Source organism: Solanum dulcamara, chromosome 7 (genome assembly GCF_947179165.1).
Source record: "Solanum dulcamara chromosome 7, daSolDulc1.2, whole genome shotgun sequence".
Taxonomy (NCBI): domain Eukaryota; kingdom Viridiplantae; phylum Streptophyta; class Magnoliopsida; order Solanales; family Solanaceae; genus Solanum; species Solanum dulcamara.
This window is the reverse complement of record NC_077243.1, coordinates 15,794,942-15,808,482: the sequence shown is the minus strand read 5'-3', so window position 1 is coordinate 15,808,482 and position 13,541 is coordinate 15,794,942. Positions and strand designations below refer to the sequence as shown.

The 13,541-nt window shown below is 31.3% G+C and overlaps 2 protein-coding genes across 3 annotated transcripts; one reads left to right on the top strand and one right to left on the bottom strand.

Moving 5' to 3' along the window:
* Positions 1 to 5,093: 5,093 nt before the first annotated feature.
* On the top strand, positions 5,094 to 10,124 carry LOC129894702 (protein ABIL3). 2 transcript variants are annotated; one of them, XM_055970361.1, is made up of 10 exons: positions 5,094 to 5,354; positions 5,953 to 6,083; positions 6,452 to 6,534; positions 6,618 to 6,768; positions 8,661 to 8,760; positions 8,873 to 8,965; positions 9,058 to 9,100; positions 9,190 to 9,275; positions 9,410 to 9,552; positions 9,736 to 10,124. In XM_055970361.1, the coding sequence occupies exons 2-10, from the start codon at positions 5,979 to 5,981 to the stop codon at positions 9,904 to 9,906; spliced, it is 975 nt and encodes a 324-aa protein (XP_055826336.1). In that variant the 5' UTR covers positions 5,094 to 5,354; positions 5,953 to 5,978; the 3' UTR covers positions 9,907 to 10,124. The 2 variants fall into 2 exon arrangements, with proteins under 2 accessions (XP_055826336.1, XP_055826337.1); XM_055970362.1 differs by lacking the exon at positions 5,094 to 5,354 and adding an exon at positions 5,529 to 5,612.
* A 475-nt stretch (positions 10,125 to 10,599) lies between these two features.
* On the bottom strand, positions 10,600 to 12,981 carry LOC129894703 (uncharacterized). The gene is made up of 4 exons (XM_055970363.1): positions 12,843 to 12,981; positions 11,747 to 11,819; positions 11,604 to 11,659; positions 10,600 to 10,856 (listed from the first exon to the last, which is right to left on the bottom strand). The coding sequence occupies exons 1-4, from the start codon at positions 12,875 to 12,877 to the stop codon at positions 10,745 to 10,747; spliced, it is 276 nt and encodes a 91-aa protein (XP_055826338.1). The 5' UTR covers positions 12,878 to 12,981; the 3' UTR covers positions 10,600 to 10,744.
* Between the last annotated feature and the right edge of the window lie 560 nt (positions 12,982 to 13,541).

The window sequence follows — 13,541 nt, the reverse complement described above, 5'->3', positions numbered from 1 at the left end:
AAAAATACGATTTTACATTATCAGTATAGAAGTAAATTATTTTTTAAGAAATTGCTTCTACTAATCTCCTTTTTATGTTTTTATAAATTAGATTATTACAGAGGATTTAAGAAAACAGTCTCTCTACTTCACAAAAATAAGATTTATGTATATTCTATCCTCCCAATTAATTGAAGATTGATTAATGGGAATTAGTGGGTGTAGTCAAAATATTGGGATTAACGTAGATGGAAGTTATAAAAACAATTACTCCTACTAACAAGTAGGGGGAGACTATAATTAGGAATAATTATGAACACAATTAATGAACTCAAATGCGTTCACAAAAAACATTTATGTTAATCCTCTCACCCTTGTTTTAGGGGTTTGTAATGGGCTTTTCTCTGCTGCGATCCAATGAATTGAGTTGGCCCAAACCCAGATTTTGCAAGACACGTAATGATATGTTAGGTAACATTTTGTTAAAGTAAAATTATACAAAATAGACTCAATTGTGAAACTATATATTCAAATTGGACCCAACCCAAAATATTTACCGTTAATACACTTATGACCCAAACTATTTACCCTCTTATCCACTTTCTCCGCTTTAATTTCGCGCTTGATGTACGTCAGCATCATTGCTATGAAATAATCAACCATGATACTCCATCGATATTATATATGATTGAGCTTAATTTTCTGTGATACTCCGTCGGTATATTGATATCCTATCGCATATAGGATTGAGCTCTTTTTTTAATGAATAAAAATAAAACAATTAAGAGAAAATTATTAAAATGACAATCTTATTTATTAAATTCTAAATTAGTAGAAAATATATTCTTTGTGATACTCCGTCGGTATATTGATATCGGTATCATATAGGACTGAGTTTAATCCTCTGTGATACTCCGTCGGTATATTGATATCGGTATCATATAGGACTGAGTTTAATCCTCTGTGATACTCTGTTGGTATATTGATATTCTATCGGTATCATGAAAGGGTGAGCGTTGACGTCAGCAAGACATGAGCGCGTGAATTTCAAAATAAATTTATGTCATTTTAAAATAAAAAGGGGGTATGAAAGTAATTGGCCATTTAAGGATAAATACTTTCTCTTTTTGGGTATAAATGTTATTTATAAATGTTATTTTCCCTTTTATTAACCATATTTTTCTTTATAACTTTTTGAATATTTAGGAAATAAAAACATTTACTTATTATATTTATAGTTCAATGTAATGTTTTATCTATGAGAAATTTTCATAGAGCACTTTACTATAGATGCTAATTACTCAATGAAATGATAGTTTCAATAATTATATAAATTGTTCGAGATTAATTTTGGATATATGTATTCGATGCGCTAGATTTCATGTATCTCAAATTTGCATTATTTTTGATTGTTTAAAATCTTTTGTAGCTGAATCCAATTAAACAAGGAGAAAATAACGCCTGTGACGATTTATGAAGATCCTTATATCTTAGTTATGTAGTTTTTCCCTATGACAAGTTATGAAGATCCTCGTATCTTAGTTGTGTAGTTTTTCCGTTAGTATGAATATGATTCGTTGTTTCATAGTTAGGAAATTTCGCAAGTAGAAATGACTAGGGGTCTAAAAAAATTGAGGATCCCAAATTATTGCTTTAGTGACCTTATAGTCGAGTCGGACTTATGAATAGATATACTAGAAATATTTTGCTTGGTTATGGAGTTTTTTCTTTATCTATTAAACTAATCATTTGACAACCACTTTATAATTTTGTTTCATTACTATTACTATGAAAATTAAATTAACATACTATCTTATTAAATAGTGTCACATAAATTAAAATAAATCGAGGTGAATAATATATATATATATAAAAAAAAAAATTGGTTGCTAGTCTTGACTTTTGGGTTTGGTGGCATGACAAGAAAAAAACCAATAATAGTCTTAATTTTGAAGTCTTTCTTGAGGGACCTCCACCATTCACGCCATTGATTTATTTACAATACAAATAAAATGACTTTAGATAGTATAGACTTTAGTCAAAGACTTTTCACATTATTTATGCACACTTTGGCTTAATCATAATCACTTCTATTAGTAGTTACAACTTAGTGTTTTGACTAACTTTATTAAAAGTGATTATCAAGTTTGTGGAACACTATAGAGATAATACGAAATATCATATTTTAATTCATCCACTGCAATATATTTTTGGATAGTGCTCCTTTCCTTATCATTTTAAAGAGATCATGTAACGTTTCAATTAAAAAAAAACTATTAGACAATAACACAATATGTGAGTCTTGCCATCAATCGATAGATTGAGGATTCGAGGAACATTGAATAGCAAGTGAAAATATTATTGATCTTTTTGAGAGGATTGGGTATGGAAAAAAATGTGAGTCAAATTTTAATGAGTTAATTCTTTTGAGGATATTCGATAAAACTGAAATGATTAAAAAATTTTATTATGATCAAAATAACACATCCAAAATCTAGAAATAGTCCACATTTTAGAAAAAGCACCATATTTTACTTTTAGCTACCGCGCGCAACATGTCTAGTCATGCTTATAGGCAAACAATAAATTATACGAAGAGGATTTTTAATTTTGAAAAGAAATAATTAAAATGGAAAAGGGTCAAAAATGACCTTAAGCTATTTGAAATAAATAAAAATGTCCTCAATTTATATTTTAGTTCAAAAATGTCTTTGTCGTCAATACTTTGATCCAGAAATGCCCCTATTGTTATTTAATGGGTCAAAAATGCTCCCTTTCAAATAGATATATTATTTATTTTCTTTTTGAAAACAACTTTTTCCTAATAATATTTCTTTCATTAGCAAATGTTTATTCTACTTCAATTAGAAAAAAAATTAAAAAATTAAAAATATTTCTTATTTTATTATAATTATTTTTTATCGTTATTTAAATAAAAATTAATAATGAATTTATTATGATCTTATATATATGATATATATTATCCATTAAAACATAGAGTATATGAAATTATTCCTTTTTAATTGATAAAATGAGATTACAAAGAATAAAATAATGTCCTACATTTTTATTACTTACAGTGGTTTAAAAAGAAAGAAAACAAGAATAGAGTTTCTTAAAAGTAATATTTTTATAAGGAACAAAATTTGTTTTTTCTTAAAAAATATATTTATTCGGAAAAGGACATTTTAGACCCATTTTGTAATAATAGAGGTATTTTTGATCCATTAAATAACAATAAGGGTATTTCTGGATCAAAATATTGACGGTAAAAATATTTTTGGACCAAACTATATAAACAGAGGACATTTTTATTCATTTTAAATAGTTTAAGAACATTTTTGACCCTTTTCCCTAATTAAAATATTATTTGTTCTGTTTTGTAGAAATTCTCATATCTGATATCATAAATCAAGTTATTTTCCCCAAAATAATTGACAACTAAGTCACTATATTATACCAATAAATAAATAAAGTTAGTATTACTTCATTCATGGGAATGTAATAAATAGAAAAGATATAATTTGGTTCGCTAAAAAAAGTTTTATGTCTTTTGAGAAATGGGATTATTTTCAATTTTAGTCTATCTTATAATTCATCTCAATAAGATAAATTGTACATAGGTATCGTATTCTTTAAATATTATTTTTGTTGTTGATTTATTTATTTTGTCAAAAATTTATTAAAATTAACTCTCTACCCTCGGAAGAAAAAAATTACATATATACTGTCCTCCTCAAATTTTACAATAAATAAAAGTAGAATAAAAAGGTTGGATGGTCCAACAGTCCTTATAATTTCTTTTTAAGTGTATGACTAAGTAAGTAAGTAAACTCAAGTGTGATTATTGACAATGGAATGAAGATTTCAACATAAAGTGAAACAATAAATGTTTATTAATAAACAATAAATATTTATTAATTATTCCTATTTACTTTCACTTTGCAGACAATTATCAGACATTTGTCCACATGAATTCAAACGGGTCAATTGATTTTGTACTCCTTTTAAATTTATTTTTAAAAAATAGTTTTTTATACATGATAAAATTAAAATAACATACAAAAAAAAATTTGCATGATCATTTTCTTTTGTACAAATTATAAGGGATTTTTCTCCTCTTTTATAGCCACAGAATATTCATCCATGTTTAAATTTATTACAGATTTCAAAAACCGTCTCTTTCTTTATTAAATTTTATACACAATAAGGAACCAAATTGAAGACATAAATAGAAATGAAAAGCCATAATTTAAATATGAGTTTTAAGTTATACTCCCTCCGTCTCATTTTATATGACACAATTTTCTTTTTAATTCGTCTAAAAGAAGAATCTCATCTTACTATAGTTAAAAATAATTTAACTTTAAAATTTCATTTTTTTCCTTAATGAAATAATTTACAAGCACACAAATATTTAATAATTATTTTAGACGATAAATTTCAAAAATCTTTCAGTCTTTTATTAACACCATGCCAAATCAAATGATGTCACAGAAAGAAAGAAATCTACATTATTACTTTAAAACAAAATTCATATTATCTCATCAACTTTACATGTTATAGTAATGACGATGGCGGAACCAAAATTTTGATTAATGAAGTTTAAAATTTTAAAAAATAGACATATGAACTTGTCAAATGGGGGTTTAAAATCTATTATGTATGCATAAAAAAATATATTTTAATTATGCATAAATAATATAATTTTCTGCTGAAAGAGGTTCAGATAACCCCTAACCACAAGGTCATTCCACCCCTTATAGCAGATACCATATCATTTTAATAAAATAATTTATCATCATATAAATATTTAAAATTTATTTTAATTACAAACTTTAATTTATGTATTTTTATTTTAATTCAAACGTTATCACGTAATTAAAACGTATGGATTGTAAGATTAAAGAATAGTAAACAGGAGGACGACATGGTCCACTAAACAAAAGCAAATGTTGTAGTAATGATTAGAAAGAGGATTTTTAATTTTTTATGTTTTGCAAGAATGACCCCATTTCTTTTTTCTGTTTCCCAAATCAGTACACATTCTAATAATTTTCTGCCAAACCCCCCCCCCCCCCCTCTTTTGAAATTCTTGAAGACGTGCTCGCCTTGATGAACGGCTGTCCCCATTTTCTTTTCTCTCTCACCATTTCTACTGCTTTGCCATTATCATTTTCTCAACAAAAAAAGCTTCTTTGTCTTTTTCTCTTTGGTTAGTCAAATTCTTTGTTACCAACAACCTATATTTGCTCTCCTCAATTGGGGGGCCTATTTATTTCCCACATTTCTCTTTCAAACAAACTCATTTTTGTGTTGTACAACTTCAATGTCGAAGTGGGTGTCGGTTTCTTTGCTCTACTAAGTGAAAAAAGGTAAAAAATTTCCCAGGTTAAGTTCTTGGTTACTGAGTATTTTTTTAGTTTCTGCTTGTGGGGTTTGCTCTATTTGGTTGATTAATGAAATAAAGATTTCAAATTTGGAAAATGTGATAGAGTTCAATTGTTCTCTGCGATCTTGTAGATTTTGGGTAGAAATTTCTTTTTTTTGGGGTTTGCCTAAATGTGGGGGTTCTCTTTTTAACTCAAAGTTTGCAGTTTTGGAGTGTCTTTAACTGTGGGTGCTGATTTTGTGTAAGTTAGAGTGTAATTGTTAAGTTTCAGAACATGATTTAATTATTATGGAATAGTTGCAGAGTTAATGTAAAGCGTTATCCTGACATAATTCTTTCTTGTTATTCTTATTGTGTCTCTGTCTGGTGTGAACTTTTGCCTTGTTTTTGATTCCTTAGCAGCTTTTCAGGACTGTAATTGTTTTTTTTCTTTCTGAAATGAAATGTAAGGAATACTATGAGATTGGATGCTAGCTAAAGTAATAATTGTTGCAGAAGTGAATTTAAAAGATGTATTGTCAAAATATTACAAGTTTTTTCCTTTTAATTTCCTTGAAACGTCGGTATCATGGTTGTTACAGGATAAGAACTAGTTACCAGTTGCTCGATGGAGACATTGAATTCACCAGCTACAATGACCTTTCCCAGAGAGCCAGCCAACTTTGATGAGGTTTCTATGCATCAAAGCATGCTCTTTTCTAATAGTCTTAAGGTACCTCCTCTTTTCCTAAGCTGAAAATTGGTATTTTTCTTCAAAGTAGGATATAAGAAACATAAAAGCTGTGTCTCTTGGTTTGAGATAGTTGTTGAATGACTACCTTTAATTTTCATCCCGAATATTCGATTCTGATGTTTCAAACCTTGGAGGCTGCATATGGAAGATTTGTTCTGCCCATTTTACTTAGTTTATACAAAATCTCTGATTTGAAACTTGCTAGTTAGTCATTTTAGATCTCAAAGAAAGAAACGAAAGAGAGGTAAAGAATCTGGATTCTTAAATACTTTCTTTGTTGACTTGGTATTTAATTTCTTGCTATGTATCTAGGTATTATAGTTTTTAACTTGCACTGGTTTCTTCAGGATTTGAGGAATCTGAGGAAACAACTTTACTCAGCAGCTGAATATTTTGAATTATCTTATTCTAATGACGAGCAAAAAGATATGTGAGTTATCTGTCGACTTGCGGGGAAGTTCAATTCCATTTTCCATGTTTGGTATGGCTTTTAACATATTTCTCTTCTTACAGTGTGGTAGATGCGTTGAAAGAGTATGCTATTAAAGCACTTGTGAACACTGTGGATCATTTAGGCTCTGTGACATACAAGGTCAGTGATTTCTTGGATGAAAAAGTTGATGAAGTTTCTGGAACAGAGCTGCGTATATCTTGCATTGAGCAGGTAATAACCTGTTCCTTTTTTGGATATCAAAACTTTATGAAGACCATCATTTAAAGAATTCTGATCAGATAAACCATGGCGTTGTGCACAAAAAAGTGACCACATGGCGTTGTGCACAAAAAAGTGACCACTATGTTATAGCATGTGTGACTAATACTCTTTTTAGTGTTATATATTCAACTTTGTTGAAAAATACATGACTTTAAGCATATGTTTTTTGGTATGGAGGAGAAAATGTTTCCAATTTTCCGTGTTTGGTAGGTCAAAATATTTTCGAAAATATTATCTCCCCGAAAAAAAGTTCCTTAAAAATGTGGAAACGACTTTCCCAGTGGAAGTCGGAAAAACAAGTTCCGTAAGTGGCATTCAAGTTCATTGTCTCCTCACGACCCACCCAATGCCCCCAACCTCCCTTGGCCATCCCACCCCCCGCCACCCCATCCTACCCCATAATGTTCTTGACATAATATTTTTTAGCTTACTTACCAAACAATTAAACACTAGAAAATAAGTAAGAAACTCACTTGTTTTCCAAAAGAAAACATTTTCTATGAGAAGATTTTCCATGGAAAACATTTTCCTTCCTACCAAACACACCCTTAAATATGTACTTGTTTGATCTCCCTCCTCCTCACCACACAAACATAGAAGATCTTCTAACAATAATACTTCTTATGGAGCCCGTTTGGATGGGCTTTAAGTTGGTCAAAACCAACTTAAAGTCCCTTTTTAGCTTTTGGACGTATTTGTCTAATGCTAACTTTAAGCCATAAAATTATTAAAGTCAGTCAAAAATGAAAAGTTAGGATTCCTAACTTTTTTTTTCTAAGTGCTTAAAGTCATTTTCTTTGACCATGGAAATTACTTTTATATCCCTTATATTTTAACTAAATTCCCAAACTACCCTTTTTATTCTTTTAACCCTAAAATTCACATCATTTTACTCATTTAAGTACTTTTATCCAAACACTCAACTGCTTATTTATAAAAATAACTTTCAGCACTTCAAAGTTCTAAAAACATTTCATACATAAAAGTTACTTTTTTAAGCCCATCCAAACGGGCTCATAGATAGGTTAATCGAATGAACTCCATAACTGAAATCAAGATGCATATCAAGTTCCATGCGGTCGAAGAAATATAAGTTGTCATTAATCCTTGCAAGTGAAATTTTACCAGTTTTATCAAGTATTGTAAAGGTAGTAGCCATACTCTAAGACTGCCACATGCTAACACCTTCTAAAGACCCAATGCTTGAACATATCAAATGCTGGGCAGTGTGCAATTTTGCTTATATTTTGTGTTCGAAGAATTCTGTGTCTAGTATGTTTTATAGGTGAAGTGAATGCACAGACACACACAAATGGGTGAAACTAGTTATGAGGCTTTTCTGTTGTTTTATATTGTTATGGTGTGATCCAAATTTACTCCGTCAAAAGAAAATGATGTATCCTAATTCATTAGGCTTTCTTTGGGAATTCAAGAATTGGATACAGGTGATCAGGATTTAGTAAATCCATTTCTGTCTATTTCTTGTGTGGCTTGCGTGGACCTAATTTGGATATTTAGAGCTGGAGCTCAACTGTCAGAACGACTCGGACCCAGCATCTTTTTGTAGATATATGCCTATTTGATCTTGTTGCTCTATTAAATGGATCAATAATTGGAGCAATATATTTTTTTGACTTAAACAGTCACTAGGAATTCCCCTAACCTTAAAGCAGATTTCTGATACCGAGACATATGATTAAAGCATGCGCAGGTATTCTTGCTTGAAAATAACAGCATCACAGTCTTTTTGATCCACCCTTGTGTTACTATCCTTGTGCTTGGTTGTGAGAGTGTAACTTGTGATATTTGTCTCTTATTCATTTTACCTGGTTTTTTTGTAGAGACTGAAGACATGCCAGGAGTACATTGATAACGAGGGCCTGTCACAGCAGTCATTGGTTATTCATACTCCTAAGTATCACAAGCGATATATATTACCAGGTAATTATGATTACATCACATGACTATGTCTTTCAAATCTGTTCCTTTAGCAGTATTTGTTACTCTCAAGTAACTTAGAACATTCAACTATTTTCTGATAATTGTTTTCCAGTTGGCGAGACAGCACATGGTCCTAATCTCACCAAGTTACAGTACCAAGGGTGTAGTCTTGACGATCAAGATGATTGGAATCAATTTAGAAATGGTAGAATATTGTGCATTGCCTTCAATTTTTGACTTTCCATTAACATACTTTGTGAAAAATGATATGACTGGTGTTGGTTTCTTTTAATGCAGCTGTGCGAGCAACAATTAGAGAGACTCCACCACCTGCAGCTGGGTAATTTTTTCTTGCTTCTTGTAGAATCCAGCTACCTGATACCTTTTATGTTTACCGTGCATGACTATGTAAAGATTCGTATACTGCAGGAAAGGATTCTCCCCATCACCTTCTCCACTTCTTCAGCAGTATGGAAAATTTTCGTTCTCCGGATCCACACCAAAAAAGGAATTAGGTCTCTTCCCATCATTTTCTTGCATTATAATATCTTTGCATCTTAGTGCTTATAATTTTCCATCTTTTCTTTCTCATTGCTGCTTGTAATTAATTTTATCCTTCTTTTTGTACTTTGGTGTAATGGACCAACAGACAAGCGAACAGTTTCACCACATCGGTTTCCTCTTTTACGAACTGCATCTCTTGCTAGTCGGCCAACCACTCCCAAAAGTTCTAGGCCAACCACCCCAAATAAGAGTCGGCCTACTACTCCAAACCCTTCAAATGGGAGACGGGTAATTACTGGATCCTATATATTTTTCATTTGTTTAATATGTTAATATCCAGGTCTAGTCTTAATAGTTTTTAACTGCTGCTGACAAGATCATGCTCCTCTATCCTGATATTCTGCAACTTGTCTTGTTCATAGTAGACTTTTAATTTTTTTTCTTTTTGACTATTATATTGTGTTTGAGCAGTATGCTGCTGAGCCTCGTAAATCAGCTTCAATGCGGCTTTATGTGGACAATATAAACACCAAAGATCCTGAGCAACATTCCAGCAAAAGTAAACGTCTGCTTAAATCATTGCTGAGTCGACGCAAATCAAAGAAAGATGAAACGCTATATAGATACATAGATGAATATTAACAGTAACAAGTTCAAAGAAAAATGTGACTAAAGGAGGGGTGGATGTGGTAGCACTTCCAGCTGGAAACCAGGAACATGCTTTATTGTTGCTATATTTCATTAGTGCTTCTCCAGTTGTATACGGAAAACCAGGGACAGGTTTTTTATTAGTGCACTGCTTACCTTTCCTCAATTGTATATTAAATTTTGGCAATGTATTGGCAGTTTGTAAGGAGCAATTATGAAGACTTCATTAGTTGTCCTGGACATGGCCTTGACAGATTATAAAGTAATATAGCAAGTATTTTAGGGGTACAAAATTTGAGTTGAAATTGAAGAGAATTATTTGAAGTTGAAGCTGAAAAAATGTTTGTGGATCAAGGCATTGTTGCCTCATTTGACAGTAAATCAGCTTGGTATAGTTCTCACTTCTCCAATATATAGATATAATGCATAAATTGTTGATAAATTGATTAGTTCTGATTCCCTCATTTCCTTTTACCCTTGCCTTTTGAAACAACGAAAACATAAATGACAAAATTCTGATGGAATGTCTAAAGCAGAAGGGATGAGTATCATCTGAACTTTGCTATATGACAAAGGTTATATATCAGTTTTTAGCATGAGGATTTGAGCTGCAAGGGGTTGCTTGAGCATCTTTGTCAAGGCCAAATCAAGCACTCCATTTAGTGCTTCTTGTAGTTCCAGAGTACATGATATCAATTATAAAGATGATATAATCTGAAGTTAAATTATCAGCTGGCAATAAATACCAGAGAGTCAATTACAACAGGAAAGGGCTTTATGTATATGGCACATCAATAAATGAACAATGGCCAACAATATTCAATACAGGTCTCTAATCCTTCTTTGGACCAAATTCTTCAATGGTTTTTGTTGTGAGTGTGAGTACATCTACAAATGCACTAAATGATGCACGAAGAAATCTTGCTTCAACAGCCTCAAAATTCCTGTAAAGCATCAAGAAGAGTTTCAGAAAGCTGAATGTTGCATAATGTTAGGAAACAATTTTAAGTATTGAACCACTCAGCATTTAGAAAATTTGGGCCTAGAAGAGTGACATTTTGTTTTCTGATGGTTGGCCTAGAAGAGTGACATCCCATTTACTAATCAGAGGGGAAAGGAAGAAATGTCATTCTGAACAAGTTTTCCTCTGACTAGGCAAATTGCTATTAAGATAAATGACAGCTGCTAAGTAAACAACAACAACGTACCCAGTGAGGTCCCACAAGTGGGGTCTGGGATTGCCGCTAAGTAGTACATATTTTTTAAAAAAAAAATGAAATTGCTGCTGCTAAGTAGTATATTTAACAAACAAGAAAGAGTTTACAAAGAACGGTCATCTGGTGCCAATTTATAGCTACTGGCCAGCAACCAAGACATTGTCTATCACATTCGACTCCAATGCAATATGCAGTGCTTGATTTTTGTAAAAGATACTTGCGAGCGGACAATTATAAAAAGGAGCAACTACCACATTACAATTATGTTCTTAAGAACTTGTACTTTTGTGTTTCTTCCAGCAATACAATATGAAGATATCTACAAATTATCATCATATATATATATATATCCAGGGAACATATAAGAAAATATTGACAACAGTGACTCACTAACTGCAGTTGGATCAACAAAATGCAAAAGTGAGAAAACCAAGTGGTTTCAATAAATGTAAGTGAGTAGAAGCAAGTGCTCACACTGAAAGCTTCCCATTAGATACAGACATGTGCCTCTTCACTTTATCTGGCTGCAACTGCAATTTTTAATTGTATAAGAGTTGAAGCACGGGTGGATTGAAACAGATGCTACACCAAATAAAAAATTCTCACTATCACTATACCTCCTTATCAACAGCCAATGCAGTATAGACAATATGAGCATTTTCTTCAGACCCAAGATCTACTTCCAAGTTGCTGCATAAAGTAAACCTCATAAAATTCACTCCTTCGCATAGGAGTACAAATCAAAAGTGCATTAACATAGAGTATAACACATTATTGCTAGTGCCTAGATGACACAAATTTGCTACTCTGTTCTTCAGCTCAGATTCTTGAGTTTAAGAATGCATCAAGTTCCTATTTCATTGCCAAATAGAACTGTGGATGGAAACATATTCTTTTTAAATTTTAATTCAAAAAAGAACAACAAGGAAATGGAGAAACGACAAATAGAACATAAATAGATTACATATCCTGCAGGAAAGGAGGACATCAAGATAGCATCACATCAAGAATAGATTCAACAAATTAGGAAGGACAATTGTACACAAGATGTCCCTGAAACTGAAATTTCTGCTCTTGCAGTTGAAAACCCGCTAGCATATATAAAAAACAATAGAACTAACAAGCTTTCTCAGTGACAAAATTCAGCACGATACTTTCCAGACACTCTCCCCAACAAAGCTAAACTTTTTTTAAGGTAACGTTTTTTTGAGGAAGTAATAAGAAATTTCATTGCTGGCATCAAGAAGATGCAGAATAGTACAAAAGTTAGGACTATGACAAAACTTCATTAGCTCAATTACAAAAAAAGACTAAACCAGTACCAGGGAGCTAACAAAGTTCAAAAAGTTCTCAGGTAACATTCAATTACGCGAGTCTCGAGACCACAAGTTCATTCCTAGCTCAGTGTTAAGCTTCTCTACAAGTGTCTCAATGTACAATACATTTGTTTCTTTCCATTCTCTGAAAAACTAAACATAGATAGCTCTGCTATGACCCATTACTTGAAAAACTCAAAAAAGGAGAAGTCTTTATGATATGGAACCAAGTAAAACCATATGGGTATGTTCAAATGAGTGATTAAAACCTAGAGAAAAACATAAATACATCCTTTTAATATACCTATGTTCAAATAACATAAGCACAGAAGCATTTTCTTGATATATAAGGATTTCTTGGTTGGTGGTAAGAGGAAGTATAGGAAGACAAAATTACCAGTTGAAGTCCCATGTAGACGCCACACCATCCATCCCTTCCTGGACACAGTTGCTGTACAGCAGATGAAGTTATTGGTTGATTATTAGGGTTTTGGAATTTTGGGTTTTAAGGAAAAAAGTACCAAAATCCATAAACCCGACCCGTAAAATAAATGGGTATATGAAAGTCTAGTGCTTTACCGCCAGTTTAGATTGACTTTTAAACTGTTTTATAGTTTGTACGTAAAATAAAAAAGTGCTGGTAAGAATTTGTTTTTGAGCCAAAATAATAAAAATAAATAAAAAATTATAACTTATTTAGATTGGCTAATTTAAGTATTTTTAAATTAAAATAATTTTTGTAGCGTTTGAATTTTATAAAAGTGATAAACACTTAGATTTCAAACTAAAAAGATAAAAACAAAAACTTATGTCTTAAAACTTATAAATCAAAAATTTTAAATCAATCCAAACATGCTCTTAGATCCTTGGACTCTTTGTATTGAAAGGTCCTTTTCAGCTTTTTTGGATGGTTGTTACTATCTTCGTTTTGATTATTATTAAATTTATTGCTATGTCACAATGGAAAGTATTCTCTCTTTGTTCTTTTTTTTTTTAAATGTAACGTAAATTTTGTGTGATCGGATTGTTATCTTATTTTTTTTAATTTAATTTTTGCTTATTTTTTAATAATTTTATTTTATCATTTTTTCTATTT